A 16,355-nucleotide genomic window follows, 5' to 3' on the forward strand; every position below is an offset into this window, starting at 1 on the left:
GGGCTCTGCAAAAGGTTCCAGAACATGTCGTGCTTCCTTTGACGTTGATGATATCGAGGTGCACCCTGCATACCGTTCCCTCGCCTCTTGCACTCCACATGCCGTTCAGCTGTTGCCCAGTGAAAAAAGCGTGCTGCTTGTCACGACCGCTGAAAGTTGCAGGACACCCCAGTGGGGCCCACCAAGCCCAAGCCCAAGCCCAAGCCCACTGCCCGCTGCCACCTGCCACCAAAAACAGCCTGCAAAACAACTGTCTATCTCGCCAGTGGTGTGTCCCAGACCAGAGAGGAGGCCAAGAGACCAGCAGCGTCCCTGCACCGCACCATAACTTGACCCTCACCTCTTCTTCCATCGTTCACTTCACGACGTACGCTCCCAGTGCGCGAGAAGCCACCCCCATTGTATTCTCGACACGCTCGATCCCACACTCTGCGCGCCCCCGGAATGAGGTAGCCTTTCGATTGTTCTCAGCTCCCTGACCGGACTGAGCCTTGGACGACGACGCTCCTAACCACTGGCGTTGATCCTTTGGGGGTTCGAATTCAATCTACGCTGCCGAAGCGTGAATTGCAGCCATCGCCTCCAGACTGACGCCGGGACATTGGCCTCTCCCGAGCCCACCAGCCTCTGCCACATCATCATCCTCTTCAAGCACGAACCCCATTGATTTAGAGACTCTTGGACGCTGCTGCGACAGAAAAAAACGAGTGGCGCGTTCTCGGCCGACCCTATGAATAGAGACCATCGCGCTCCGGCTGGGCCCAGACGGGAGAACCAGTCGCCCACCAGGTTGTGCTCCCCCTTTTGAACTGGCTGTGTCTTGAATTCGCTGCCTCTTTGGTGTCGAAATATTCACTGGCACCTGCAAAAACTTTTGCGGCACATGGGACCGTTGCCTCATGCAGCATTGTGCTAACCCTTGCTATTGTTTTGTTATTCTAGGAGACCGCTGAACCTGAACCCCCCCAGTCCCACCAAGATCGGCTCCATCAGACGGCCCACCGTCGACGCTCCAATGCTCAGTGCCTCCTCTTCCAACAACCACTCCCTCTTCTCTTTCGGGGCTGGGAATGGCGTGTCCAATAACGTGACCGACATCGCCAACGCATCCTTCGAGTTTCTGCCCTCGGTCAGCTTCGACGACCTCCAGAGCAGCCTCGAGTCTGCCTCGACCGACTTCAAACTCACGCAATTTCCTTCACCGACTGGGCAGGGAACAATTTTGGGCGATCGAAGTGCGGGCAACAACCACAACATGGTCGAGCGCCCCGACATGACACGGCCAAGCGCCGCTGCCCATGCCTTGCCTCAGCAGCCTGCCATCACGCGTTCACGAACAGGCTCAATTCTACGAAGACCTAGCACGTCAAGCAGGCCGCCTCAACCTAGCACTGCTTCTACGCCATCTGGTAACCCAGGCGTGCCCAATGCTCCCACTGCTCCGGCTGCCATGCGTGCGCGCCGACAAAGTCATTATCCCCCAGTCTCCAACCCCAATCCCGCCAAGCCGCCACGGAAGTCAACTGGAGATGTTCAGCTGGGAGAGGCTCAGGTCAAAGAGGTTCAGACCCGAAAGCGGAGACCTAGTGCGGTGTCTTTATCAGACAGGCCCGTCCTCGAGGCTTCGAGAGCGTCGGTGGATGTTGCACCTCGATCTACGGTAGTGGAGAGCATGCGGCACCTGACAAGCTCGAGGGCATCCAAGGCAAGGTCTGTGCAGCCATTGCCCAGATCCAACCAGGATATGCTCACACCAGACACCACGCTCAAACCCGAACATACTCACATAGCTATGGCAATGCCTCGCTCCCCCAACAGAGTTGCCGCCAAGGCTTCTACTCCAAGCTCAGCGAAGCGGATATCTGTCATGCCAGGAACTCATCATGCCAGTCACGCCACTGGACTGGGTGCACGAACTATCAGCCCTACCGATACAAGACGAATGAAACGCCTATCTACGATGCACCACGTTCAACAGGGCCCTGTTGCTGGCGCTTCCCCCGCGCTGCCCCATCCACCACCTATTTCGGCCGACGGTCGCGCCTCGTCTCGATCCCCTTCTATGCTGCCTCGAAAGATCTCGACCCCTTCGTCTTCACGAACCACGCCCGACCACACCAGAAAGTCATATAGCTCAGGTTTGTCCGTCAACTCAAGCACCAGTCTCAACACGGTGCGGACGTCCACTGGCTCCATGCAGCAGCGAGCCATGCAAGGTGCAAATAGTTCCCGATTGCCTGCCCCCAAGGCGCTCAATCTTCACAATTCGGCGAGCTTTGACAGCAGCGAGGAAGTGCCACCGGTGCCCGCGATTCCAAAGGCGTACGAGTCTCCAAAGGAGGCGCATCTCGAAGCTGCTTCGTTTCTGGAGAAGAGGAGGTCCAACCTGGCCTATGATGCCAGCAGCATCCATAGCAATTCGACAGCGAGTATATCGGGCGCGCAGACGAGTGATTCAGCACCTGCCAAGCTTCAACGTAAGCCAAGTAACAGGAAGACAGTACACACCTCGAAGCTGGATTTCGAGAAGAATCCTGCGGCAGCTCAGTCGAAGAAGAGCTTGCAACCGCTGCGGTTGCCGCCCATCACCCTTGGTCCCCTCAGCACCCCAACCGCGGCCAAGATTGCTGCTCTTCAAACTCATGGTGACAGAAATCTCTCCCCGCCCCCATCAAGGCAGATCCCAAAAACGCCGACGACTCCCATGACGGCATCGAAGGGCACATTTTTTGGAAGAATACGGCCTGAAGACAGGGCCGATATACAGCATCTCAGGAGCAGCGCGTCGGTGCAGAGGCTCCATCGGGAAAGTCCTGCCACTACGGCAGAGCCACCGACCAGTTCTACTGAGTCCTTTGCCGGTGTGAAGAATGGAACCGCCCGATCAGGGCCGTCGCCTTTCTTGAGCCAGTCGGTGCCGAAAGGAGGGAACTTCGAGACTACTTTGTTCAAAAGGTCAAAAACTGGCGGGGATTTCACCCAGCCTTTGGATGCAGCAGCAGACGTGCCAGTTCAACACAACAAGCCCTCGGGGCCCCGAGCGCAAAAGTCTGTCGCGACACGGCCTGCAGGTGGAAAATCCCCGCCACCGCGTCCCAGTCCGGAGGAGCCGCCCACTCCTTCTTCCATGAGCTCTCTCAGGCGCAAATTGAGCTTGTCCTGGAAGAGAAGCGCCTCCAAAGCCAGCGGAAGCCAAGGACATCACGGAGAGCAAAACGCCGTCAAGCATGATTCAATGCCACCGCCGAGGATTCCTGTCTCGGCAACTCTGAACAACCTTCCCTCCGGCAAGCCTCCAAGTCCCACTCCGTCCACGAAATCCAATGGCAATGGGACATATCTGGAGTCACGAAGACGGAAGAGCTCGGCCTCCAGCTTGAATGCGGTGCTTTCCGGGGAACGAAATCGCGGTGATACTGGTACAGCAGCTAAGAAGGATTCGACCCTGGGAACAGTGAACGAGCGTGCCACGGTTCCCCACAACTCGTCTGTGGTGCAAAGGATACTGAAACCTAAGGGCTCTACGGCAACTCTTCGACACCACGACGTTTGGAATTCGGAACTCGACAAGGACGATTTGATTGCAGAAGACGAGATGAGGAAGCTTGGTTCACGGCGTAAGGATACTGAGCTGGCAGCCAGAACTTTGGATGCTCTCCGCAAACGTGCCTCGGCCAAGGAGCGTGTCAGCCCTCAAGAAGCCATCAGAATTGCAGTTCTCAATATCTACGAACGGGGAGAGATTGTGGACTATAAGGACATCTACTTTTGCGGCACACAAAACGCGGCAAAGGTTGTGGGTGATGTTCAGTCGGAGAGTCCCAATTTTGGCTACGACGATGAGCGCGGTGACTACAGCATCGTACCCGGTGACCATCTTGCGTATCGCTATGAAATCATAGACGTGCTCGGAAAAGGAAGTTTCGGTCAGGTGGTACGGTGTATCGACCATAAGACTGGCGTTCTCGTGGCCGTCAAAATCATCCGCAACAAGAAAAGGTTCCATCAGCAAGCCCTGGTTGAGGTCAATATTTTGCAGAAACTCCGCGAATGGGTGAGTGCCTTTCCTGGGGATACGTGCCTGGCGCCCGAGCTCTAACATGACTTGCAGGATCCCAAAAACAAGCACAGCATGGTCAACTTTACGCACAGCTTTTACTTCCGAGGACATCTTTGCATCTCCACCGAACTATTGGACATGAACCTCTACGAATTCATCAAATCGAACGCTTTCCGGGGTTTCTCACTGAAGCTGATCCGCAGATTTACCAAGCAGATGCTGAGCTCACTCAACCTACTAAAGCAGCACAAGGTTATCCACTGCGACTTGAAGCCCGAAAATATTCTCTTGCGCCACCCTCTTCACTCGGAGATCAAGGTTATTGATTTCGGTTCGAGTTGTTTTGAAACAGAAAAGGTGTACACGTACATTCAGTCCCGGTTCTACCGTTCCCCCGAAGTTATCCTTGGTATGCAGTACGGTCTGCCCATCGACATGTGGTCTCTGGGTTGCATTCTTGCCGAGCTCTATACGGGTGTGCCAATTTTCCCTGGCGAGAACGAGCAGGAGCAGCTGGCCTGTATTATGGAAGTGTTTGGCCCACCGGAAAAGCATCTCATCGAGAAGTCGACACGTAAGAAGTTGTTTTTCGACAGCATGGGCAAACCTCGCCTCACCGTCTCCTCAAAGGGCCGTCGCAGACGCCCATCCTCAAAAACACTACAACAAGTGCTCAAGTGCGACGATGAAGCATTTTTGGACTTTATCGCACGCTGCCTCCGCTGGGATCCCGACCGCCGCATGAAGCCTGAAGAGGCGATTCGCCACGAGTTCATCACTGGCCAGAAGACATCTGTCCCCATCAGAATGCGCGAAGGGTCCCCCAGCAAGCGTACCAATAGCGTCTCGGCCCCCAGACCCCTTCCCGAGCCTCCAGCAGCCGTGAGGGCCGCTACTATGCGAGCGCGGGAGGCTTCCGGTCCCAACAACGGGTCGGTCGGTACGAAAACCGGAAGCATGCCAACAGCCACGGCCCGTAGGACCTCCAACATGAGCACCGCATCTAGCATGAATGGCAGTATCTCCAGTGTGAAGCGTACGAGTAACGGAACCACAACGACTTATACCAACGGCAATGGCACCATCGGCCCCAGCAGTTTACCTAGAGCATCTCTGCGCAGCGTGAGTGGTGGGGTTGGGCCTGTGAGCCTGTCCAACAACTCCAAAACAGACCTTGCCGCAGCAGGTGCAAACGCAGCCATGAGTCGCCGCGCATAGGAGGGACGGGCCTAGGAGGAGCGGACCGCACGAAGATCGAGGGTACAGCAGCGCTCTCGCAAGACTCAGTAACGATGTCAAATACGCAACCTTGGAAACAGGCCAAGCACTTTATTCCTTTCGTATGGCGGTATCGGTTATCAAAAATATGGGTAGACTACTGGTCTTGGAGACGACTTGGGGTAAGGTTGGGATGGTAACGACGGACGGGATTCAAAAGTTGTGGTGTTCAGACATGATGGTAGTTGCAAGTGTTTTTTGGCCTCTCTGGACACTTTTCCCAGCGGCATGATTATGCGGGAGGGGCCGCAGAGAAAGTGATGATACCAAATGTTTATCCTTTTATTTATTCTGTCTCTCTTTTGTTCATTTTGCATGGCATTGCGCGCGCGGTTGTGGGTTGATGTTGCGCAGACTACTTACTACATTTTTTTTGGGTTGGGTTGGGGAAGGGTTTGTGATGAATGAAATGGCGATTAGTTGATAAGGTGGGTGTGTGTGTGTGTGTGTGTGTGTAGATGGACGATGGATAGGGAAGATGAGAGAGCTTAGAAGAGAGTGCATGGAGAGAAGAAAAAGTCAGAGATACAAAAACCTGTCTTGGGGTCACTAAAACCAACGAGTTCCGTTCCTTGATATTATCAGTGCTGAGATGGGGAGAGAATGGGGGTTTGAACAGAGGTTACATTACATTATGATATATATGGCATGGCGTGGATGGATGGCAAGGCGGTGTTAGGCTAGGCTAGGGTGGGTTATCGAAGTACAATATACATTGTCGATGGGGGGATTCGTGATCCGTTGCTTTGTGCGTGGTTGTGGGTAGTGTGGTGTAGACATACTTGCCCTTTTTATTTCGAGCATACGCAATCTCGTCGTACCATGTTGGACAACAACATTTTGGGGTACAGTCTATGTCTTTTGCGAGGCAACACACACGACGTCAAAGATGTCAACTGTTGGATTCCATCCTACTATTAATCACCCGACTCACTGTCTTACAACGTTACAGAAAACACACTTGGTCACGATGATGATGCTTCGACCACTTTACTTCTCCCCCTCGATCCCCATACCCACCCCGCCTGTTGGAAACGTATCACCTTTTGAGGGCAACAAAATCACCCAGGGCGCAAAAGGCTTAATCAAGTAAGCAAGTAGCGGCTGATTTGCAGGATTTTGAATCTGAAGAAGAGAAAGTCACTTGCCCCTTGCTGCTTGCAACAGACATATCCTCCTCGGGTTTATGGGCATTGGTGGTAGATAAACCAAAAGTCTGGATAGATATAAATAAGGTTATCTGCGACATGGAAGAGAAAAAAAAAAAAAAAAGAAAAGGAAAGCTCACCGGCCAACCCGCAGGGTGACCAGTTACGAAAGCTGTTTCGGGGTCAAACGGCTTTGCTTCGGAGGGCACTCGAACTGGGGTTGTCCGAATCCCCATGGGAGGGGATATGAGTGGGCGCCAGCCAGCCAGCCCACTTGACCATTTGGCCAGTCGGATAGTGGGCTGCTGTTGGAAGGTAGGTGTGGGAGGTGGTATATGTACTATGGGAAGGAGAGGGTGGGAAAAGCTAATGAGAAGATGCAATGGGAAAGAGCAAGCCGGAGTTAAGAATCGGGCAGGTGTAGGGAACGATGAGAGAGAAAGGGACGGCGGGATCACGAAAATCCAGGTCAACTTGGAAGATAAGCTCGCCCGTGCTAGTCGGAATGGAGGACTGAAATCCAGCGCCAGCTCTGGCTGGGGCCGGTGGACTGGACGACCCAGAAGAGCGGCAGAACGGGCAACGTAACGCGCGATGCTGGCGGTTAGGAGACTTAAGAAGCTGCCTTGCTGTCATCCATTTGGTCAGTTCAGTTGATGAAATGTTGTCGCTCCCCTATCTTGGACCACATTCTTGTCCTTTGCTATGCCCAACATTTGGGCTGGCACTTCTTCGTCTCATTGTGTTCTTGGAACCAGACATCCCCCTTAAGGTTGATAATGAGTTGGTTAATGACACCGCCAAAGTGAAACCCAACAGCAGTGGAACTGTGAAGGCAGTGAACCAAAACCATGTGTTGCCCTTGATCATGCGCTATTGTTGAAGCAGTCCACAATATTTAGAAGCTGATCTTGACCAAAATCCTGAGTCCCCTTTCATTGACTCCTCATCATTGTTGCTCTCGTCCTGACTCGGCCTTCCTTTTTGTATTCATATGGGATCTCTTAAACAGGCTATGAACATCCGGTAAGGAAGTGGATGCGGCGGCTGTTGAGCCAGGGACGGCCAAAGCCGACAAGAAAGCACAGCAGTTGAATAGAGGTTTTCGTCATGGCCATCAATTTTGCGCCTTAGCCATGCCACAGAAGAAATACAGCATGTAGACCTTCAGCTCTTTTTGAGCGGGTTGCGGAGGATGTCATGGCCAATGCAGAGAGTGCCTGTCTCATGACTGAAGTATGGAATTGGGAAGGCCGCTTGGTCATGAGAGCGTTGTTGCGAGTTTGGAGCCGCTCTTCCACACGAGTGCTTCAGTTGATTGGGAGGGCCATGTAAAAGTATGTCTAGCAAGTTGAGATCGTCTTTGGAAGAAAGTAAAAAGGTACATAACGGTATATCTGTGAAGAGCGTCGTGAGTAATCACCAAATCACCGAATCGTGAAAACATGGTACTGCGAACACCAGCGGAGGCGTCCACACCCCAAGTTGTGCAAATAACAATATATACAGTACAGTACAACCAGCAGAAAACTCACAACCATGCGCCAGAAACACCACCCCATGCCATGCCCACCCAGAAATAGTGCATCCAGCAACAAAAGCTCCCAAACCCAACCCATCCTATCCATGTCCCATCCAACTCCAAACTCCCGAAAAAGTCTCTACCAATTCTTAAATAGTGAAGGCCCATACGGCACGTTGAAATCGCAATGGTACAAATCCACACTCCGCTGCACCGCCAACAGACACGCCTCATCCCACTCGTACCCCGTCCTGAGCGAGTCCTGGAAGATCTTCTTCACCCTTGGGTGCAAGATCAGCTTCCCGATGAAGGGCATCACCCCTTCACCAGGCCAGTCGGGATACACCGACACCGAATTCAGCGCCGGGAACTTGTCAAGCCAGTCCAAAAACGGCTGCCCGTTGAACCTTTGGCCGTACTGGAAGGCGAAGCCGGCGTAGTTGAAGAAGTAAAGCCCAAGGTGCTCTATCTTCTCCGACTCCATCCAAACAAACGCCTCCGCCGGCACAACAATGCTCTCGAGCCCCACGACTGGGCACCAGAGGTGGCGCTGGCGAACCGCCCACCTCTGCTCGACCGCGAGCTCGAGCACCCGCAAGCTTCCTTCGCGCGCGGCCGGCACCGCAAGCAAGCGCCCCAGAAGTCCCACATCGATCGCACAGCGCGACCGGAACAGCTCCAAGTTCGGCAACTTTGGGAGCTTGCCTTCGTCAAACTCTAAACCCATCTCCTGGGAGTGGAGAGGGTGTCTCGCCTCAGCCCCGTCCATGACGGTGAATAGGTAATTGTGGGCAATTACCGGGTTCATCGTCATGATCTCGATCTTTTCCATGCTCTCCGTCATGGGGGGAAAGATGCGAGGCAGGAGAATGGTCCCCTGGGTGTGGGCTTCGATGCCCATTGCCGGACCGAACGAAGCGTGCTTGAGCTGTCGCCAGCCCTGGGGAGTGGGTTGACCGGGCGTCCACTCGAGCTGGAAGCCGTTCAAGCAGAACGCTTCCAGATTCGGCGTGGACGCCACGATCTCTGGCATTCGGAGCACGTGCTCCTCGGTGCTGGTGCCGGCCATGTCGATGTCGATCCATAAGCTCCGGAGCTTTGGCATCCTCACGGCCTCGATCGCCCGCTCAGGCTTGCTGCCAGTTTGGACGAGGTCTAGAACCTCAAGCGTGTCCTTTGACAAATCAAGAAGTTGGACCAACAATGAGACTGGGGCCTGGTAGCCGTCCAGTGAAAGTTGGGCCAATCCAAGCTTTTGACTAGGACTGGGAGCTGGATCCAACTCCTGGATGGTGTCGCAGCGGTGCGGGGCCGCAGTTTTGATGATGAGGCATTGAAGGTTGGGAAGGCCAAAGAGAAGCATGTAAAGACGCTTGGCAGAGAACCCAAAGCCTGATACTTCGTCTATGGTCAAGCTCTTCACTCCCTGGTGCCCCCTCAACCATGTGGCAAAAACACGGTTGCCAGGATTGCGCGGCTGGGCAAGACGAACTTCTTCCCAGAGCAACGTATCGTGCTTAATGATACGGTTCCATTTTTTGCTGACTCTGAGGGAGCGGATGACGTCGGAGGTGTCCAGGTGAGAGAAGATCTGGCGGAGGAGTTCGAGTGGCAGTTTGGCTGCAGGGTCGCGAAGAGAGTTTTGGAGCTTCAGGCTGTGAGCCATGCGCATGAGAATCTGGTCGTATTCGTCATGGGCGTCATTGCGGTACTTTTCGGAGGTATTGTTCAGGCCGGCCTGAACAAGTTTCTTCATGAAAATATATAGGCGGGCGGTGGTGAGCCCAGCATCCTTCTCGAGGGTTGCGAGTGTTCTCGCAACCTTAGGGTTGACTCTCTTGGCTTTCTTTCCCTCTTTTTCGAGCTTAAGGATGAGCCGGATGGTCTTTGCGACGCGGCAATAGCCCTTTGACAGTTGTTAGTGATTTTTCCTGCAACTGGTCGACAAAAGAGACTTACAGCAGCAGAGATTGGGCGAAGGCGAATTATTCCGAGACCGGTCGTGATGGCAGAAACATAATGACCCTCAGTCTCCAAGGATTCGGTGAGGAGATCTATTGCCTCGAGATGTTTGGGCGATGAACAAGAAGGCCAAGCAAAACCGCAAGAACAAGGACTATTCGCAACATCGTAGATTGCGTCGAGATCCTTACTCCGGACGCCATTGACGAATTGCTTCAGATGGCAAGACTTGTCTTTGCCATGCCGGAGTTGCTTTGTGTTGCCCTTGTTGCAGCTACAAAAATCAATGGCCTGTTGATTATTAGAAGGGAGTCTTAAATAAGATGCCGATCTTGTGCGAAGTGAACCTACCGCGAGGATATCACCGATGGCTTCCTTGATCTCTTTCTTGGAGATAGAGGCACGCGCCTTGTTCAAGAGGTTCTCGATAGTCTGTTCGGACTGAGTCGTGCCGGAGGAACCAGAAGTCTCGGCCATCGTGAAGAAGGACGTCTGTGGAGCTGTGATGTTGGGAAAGAAAGTAGATTCCGAGAGAGACAGCAAATTCCGAGAGAAAAAACCAGGCAGTGTAATATACGGCTGGTCGAAATGTGGCAGCTGACCTCGACTTCAAACGAAGGATTTGGCGAGAAGGAGCGATAAGACCAAAGAAAAGATTCTTCGCAAGATTTCAAGAAGGCTAGCGGATGATAGCCCCTATCTCACAAGAGCACGCCTCTTTCGAACTTGGGCCGCCGTTATTCGAATTGCTGAAGCCTTCCTTAAAGGTTTGGAGGTGAAGAAGATAGAAAAAACCGTCTTTTGTGCCCTGATATTCGTGGTGAGAGGAGGTGACGAAGTCGGAGTTGTGACGGTGAGTTGAGTCTTCTCAGCCCATGACCAATGACAGTATCAGTTGTTGTTTACTTGGCTCACCAAGGGTCGTCCAAAGTTGTGCAAACAGGTTGTCGTTCCTTTCTTCAGGGGCTCAATGCCTAGGCTAACACGTCATATTGTGGCTTTTGTCCGATGTTCAACAAGCAGAGTTTTCATTCACAATAATAAAAACAAGGAATCGTTATCGTGGCCACAGGTCGTTCTTTCCTTTGGCAGCGACTTACACTGAGAGATACCACTTTACGCGCTTGAGACACGTCTCCGATAGCCGATAGCCGATAGCCGATAAGGTTATATCGGGTCTTGTATGTAGTACCCCGATAGATCGATATCATGCCCGATACTCTCATATCGGCCGAGCTCTCTCAACCCGTTGCCCACAGACCGTGGAAGCTCATCCTCCTATCATCAACCCTGCCGTTGATCCCTAACTCTACTTTGACGTCACTCTCAGCCCTACCCCTATCTATCTCCATCTCCATCTCCATCTCGGACCCGGCTCCGAAAATCACTGCCGAGCAAATCCGGAGCCGTAAGCCGGTTACACACCTCCGTGCCGTCTCCGCCGTGTAACCCTCAACCCACATGGCCATCTCCACTCTTCTTTGACTTCAACATTCCCAAACGGCCGGTGACCTCCGAGTTCAAAACGGCTTCGCCACAGTATCACAGCTCTCAGCACCGGCACCCAGACTTGGTTCCCCACTCATTCAGAATACGAGACTCAATGAATATATCCAACGGCGTGAAAATACTACTCTACCTTACCCATCGTCTTGTCAACAGTCCAGAAGGGGATAGTCAGCAACTTACACCTGCGTAGCGTACCTCGTCACCACGATTGGGGGCGTGTTGGTGATAGAAGCTCCCTTCCAACAAATCCAACTCTAAACCATGCAACCACAGCACCAAGCCGGAGATGCCTTCGCGGCATTCCCCCCCCCCTCCTCGCTTGTAACAGTTCGGAAAGAAAGGATTCATGACCATCTCTGGTGTAACCCATTCCACGTGTCTCCTCCCCCGTGCCGCCCAACTATCTCACGCCAATCTCAACGCCACGAAAGCCACATCTCTCTTACCCCTCTCATCCGCAATACTACATTATCAAAGTCTCACCGAACACATCCATTCTTTACCTTCTAGAATAGTTCCAGAAACCTGCATCTCACCGGCACAACAAGAAACTGCAACGGTATTCTCAGCTTACACAAAACCCCCATCCATCCGGTTCCAACGGATCTGAAAACAGCTTGATTCGGGCAATTCTTTACTGCGTGTTTCATCTCACCACCCGCATATCTTGAAACAAACCACACAGCCCGCCCTTCCATGCACCCTTCCACGCGGCTTCTCTTGCATATGCCTAGACTTTCGATATACCCCCCGCCACACCACCCAACCCAGTCATGCATGCTCACATTTTTTGACTACTGTAGGAAAATGGCACACACACACATTAGCAACAACAACAGCAACAATGACGTTAAACTTTCTTGTTGGTTTTGACAGCGCATTAGTCTGCAGTAGCGCGTATGGTTGGGTACGTACACTGTTCCACGGTAGGAGTTGAAGCACCCTTAAGCGCCAGCCTCACCGTCACACGTATCGATCTTGAAGGATCAGAAACAACCCGGAGCTCCACGCGGCAACTCGAGACCCTTAGAATAACGGCAGTTAGATACACCAAAAAACCTAGCAACGGCGCGGCCGGCACCTACTTGCCCGAATCTCGTCGCCATACCAGGTAGGTAGACAGGATCCCAATCCTCTTTCCATCTATCTGTTGGCCGTACCACACGGCAATTGAAATCCTTCCCCATCAACCTCAAACCCCCATCTGGAACAAGAATGTGGAATTTGACGAAAGCACAGCACGGCCGCCACCGGTTCTCCAGAAGAAGGATCGTATCCTCTCTGTGGCTTGACGCTCGCCCGTTCGGCACAAGGGGGTGACGAAATCACATCAACTTCCGAGTGCCGCCTCTCACTCATCAGAGCAGCAGCAGTTGCAAGTTCGTTTCATGAACAAACTTCTCGTTTCATCATCCCCCTCTTCCCACAGTGGGGTCGAGAGAGACGAATCTGAGGTTGAACAAACTTCCATGGCGTTCATCCCAAACAGGTGATGTCATCTTCCCTAGATACTGTCATCACCGTCGTGATTCACATGCTGTATGTAATCATCCCACATCACCAATTTGACAAAGCTCTCCCTACCTGCACATGACAATACTTCATCTCGGCTCCCCTTGACAATCTGAGTTGTCACTATCCCCCTTTTTTTTTTTTCCTGACCTCAAAACTTCAGAGTAGTATTCCAAAGCCTCCTCCCTACTACTCAGCCTAGCCACCAAAAACCCAGGTCCATCCGGTCCGGTCAACGGGTCGGGCAGGTCTCGTTACCCGAAAGCGAGAGGAGAGCAGCAACCCGGCCGGGATTGCCATCATCTCCGATACTCATAGTCAAAAGCAAACGATTGTGTCGTAGTGGATCAAGTCATATCGGCGAACAGCGAAAGCTGCATGTGTGACTGAAAAATGTGACTCTGTATAGCCTCTGTACTCGAACTCGGCAGCAATTGTACAATTTCAAATAAACCTCTTTGTAATCGTAATCTGTCATCATTACATGTCTTGCCAGCCTGTAGAATTAATGTACTGGGCCTTTCTGTGCTTGGCTTATTCCTTCGGTCAAGTGTCCAGTATTAGCCAACCTGAGTCCAAACTAGAAAAAGACTCCCTGTACCGGACTTCATCAACCCCGCCATACCGAGCAAACGTCATATGCAGAAAGCCATAGCATTGCAGAGAATACGAAGGAAAAGAGAAATCGCAAAACGGAAACGCGGCTGCTTCCTCCACGCTTTGTCAGAGGAAGATCATGTGCTGTTTAGCGCAAGTTGTCATCTTTTTAGTAGAGTAGGGTAACACAACCGCAATCAGTGGTGTGTGCGTGTAAGTGTGTGAGTGGAACTCGCTCCGTTTTGAAGATGCAAATGTACTGGTACATGAAGAGGGGAGGGGGACCACACCCATCAAGTCGTTGTGTTCCCAAGTCAATCCAAAAAGAAAATCACCATTCTGGGGGGGGGAGGGCAGGGTTAGGATAAAAAAGCTGATTTGCCCGAGTAAACCCATGCAAGGGGAAAGAAATCAAGAGGAATACCACTGCGGCCGCGGCTGCGGCTGCGGCGGGTATTCGATGGGTCGCTCAGAAGGGGAAAAAAGAGGGGGGAAGCTTCATAACGCTGTGTGCGGATAGGCTCGCTCGTTTCTCCATTTCCATCCCATCTTTTTGCTGTATGGGATATGAACGTCGCAACTCTCGGGTCGTCTCGGCTGTGGGATTGCGGCGCTGAGGGGTGGTCTCTCTAGAGAGGAAAAGCAGTGGCAGCCTGGGCTTGACGCAAGACGCAAGGTACGGTGCACTGCAGCGCAACCCATCGCCCATCCAGCCGGTAAAAAAATATTACTAAAAGCTCCCAGCTAGCAGAAGCTTCTATACATGACCCGGTTTTCTCACCCTTTGGCACTTTTGGTGACGTCGGGGGGCACTATATGATATTTCTGTCAGAAAGCTGTCAGACTGCCACCCATCCAATCCGCCCCAAAACGGTTGCGGTTGAGTAGATTATGCGGGAGGAGTGTAGGTGGTGTGGGGTTGCCCAGCAAATTCTCATCGGTAAATAGCATAGAAAGGCTTGGAAACAGCCATCATGCTTTGTGTGATGATGATCATAAGTCCTATGATCTTCGAAGAGGTGGTGTGGGTAAGGGTGGTGGGCAGCTGAGAAGGGGTGGCGGGTAGGTTCACGAGGGCCGCCAGAAATGGTCGATTGGTGCATGCACACTCGGTCGATCAAAACCAGCCCGTCGGGCCACAATTCAAGGGCTGGAGCGCATTGACGATGTCATGGCAGGACTGGACAGGGGAAAAACGCCTGCGGGAGAGGCGAGAGATTCACCGTTGCTCGGTGGGCAACCCCGGGGCCGATACTCGGGTCGCATGGGCTAACAGCTCCTCCAAGCCTCCTTCTCGTTAATGCTGGTCCGACCCTTGACCTTGATCATAACGGAGACAGCAAGAATCGAGACGGTGTGATGTTGGGAGCTGTCGGTGTTGATGATTGACAACCTGCTTACAAACTATGCGAAATAAGCGCCGTCAGATATCTTTTTTGCAAAAAAGTACCATCTGTTGAGATGCAAAATCGAGCCAAGCGTGAGAGAGAAAGCTTGGTGCCCCTCTGGTTTGGTATTTTTGGACCCCACCACTTGCCTAAAGCGGGAGTTTCCTCGTCCTGAGCCAACGAAAGGGCGCCGCGGGGGGCACCCCTCTATTTTTATCGTACCAGGCACCCGGAACGCCTGATTGGCGGCCGACGCTTCGCTTGCACCCTTTTGAGCTTAAAGTGCTGACGGGCAGGGATGGGAGCAGGGCTTTGTCACCCCCCCCGCCATGAATAACTCTTCAACGTTTTTTCTCTTCGGCTCTTCGAGCAGGGAAGAGGGTGTGCACAGCATTTTCTATTGTCTCATTGTCCTTGAATCTTCGAGCTCTCATTGAACAGTCTGCTAATAAAAACAGAAAAAGGAAAAAGGCCAATCGGCTGCTGCAGGAAACGGTGCCAACATGGGTGGAGACGAGATCTACCAAAACGTCCGATTGGGGAGGGGGAGGGGTGACAACACATGTCTTGGCTTGCAACTCATTATTAGCAGCAAGCTACAGACACTACCGCCCAACTATTGAATCGTCATGTGATGCTTGCTTTTGCTGCCAGTGTGTTGAAGTGAATTCCTCCTTGGGGACCATGATGGTCGTGCCTCTATGTAAAAGCCGATACAAGGATCCCCGCCATGATGAGCCGTAGCTGGGACCGCCTCATCTTAGATCGAATCGGGTGACATGCCTTCGAATCTGACGGAACAGCTAACGTCGGAAACCTCAATCCTATCCTGACATCACGGCACTTTGGTTCACTGTACGTAGGCAGTTATTGATATTTCCTAATGCTATTCAACAGCTATCGTCCAGGATCTGCAACCCCTGGAATCCCGCCAGAGGTGCTAAGCCGGCCTGGCAAGAATATCTATCTGACTGCGCGAGTAGTAATGAAAGGCTTCCAGAGTCCCGCAAAATCCCTCCCCTTGTAACAGTTTCCTCCGGTACCATCTTGCCCGCTGCTCCTGAGCAGGAATTAACTAAGAGATAACAAGAGAGTATTGTCATATGCATCAAACATGAAAACATGACTTGGAAGGGGAAACAAAACAGCCGACTTGAATGTAAGGAAACAAGATAAAAACACACAAATAAAAATACAGAAACATTCGCCAACGCTTTCCGAAATGTGATCAAACCATAAAAACCAAAAGAAGAAGAAAACCCAAGCCAAAATGTTCCGGTTGCCCGGAAGCCCTCTGCCCAAACGCCTGGTATCGTGACCCATATGCATCCATAACATGACATCTTCCATAGAATGAAGAAGATCGAAAAGAAAATGCT

General features: G+C 52.4%; 2 protein-coding genes across 2 annotated transcripts; one reads left to right on the forward strand and one right to left on the reverse strand.

The window, feature by feature from the left end:
- The first annotated feature begins 274 nt into the window (after positions 1-274).
- On the forward strand, positions 275-6,066 carry POM1 (serine/threonine protein kinase, CMGC, dual-specificity). Its single transcript, XM_062943765.1, has 3 exons — positions 275-789; positions 943-4,054; positions 4,112-6,066. Exons 1-3 carry the CDS (start codon positions 731-733, stop codon positions 5,276-5,278), a joined length of 4,338 nt encoding a protein of 1,445 aa, XP_062802505.1. The 5' UTR covers positions 275-730; the 3' UTR covers positions 5,279-6,066.
- Positions 6,067-7,894: 1,828 nt separating this feature from the next.
- On the reverse strand, positions 7,895-11,059 carry QC764_200640 (uncharacterized protein). The gene is made up of 3 exons (XM_062943766.1): positions 10,322-11,059; positions 9,968-10,261; positions 7,895-9,914 (listed from the first exon to the last, which is right to left on the reverse strand). Exons 1-3 carry the CDS (start codon positions 10,445-10,447, stop codon positions 8,148-8,150), a joined length of 2,187 nt encoding a protein of 728 aa, XP_062802506.1. The 5' UTR covers positions 10,448-11,059; the 3' UTR covers positions 7,895-8,147.
- Between the last annotated feature and the right edge of the window lie 5,296 nt (positions 11,060-16,355).

This window comes from Podospora pseudoanserina, chromosome 2 (assembly GCF_035222485.1).
Source record: "Podospora pseudoanserina strain CBS 124.78 chromosome 2, whole genome shotgun sequence".
Lineage (NCBI taxonomy): Eukaryota > Fungi > Ascomycota > Sordariomycetes > Sordariales > Podosporaceae > Podospora > Podospora pseudoanserina.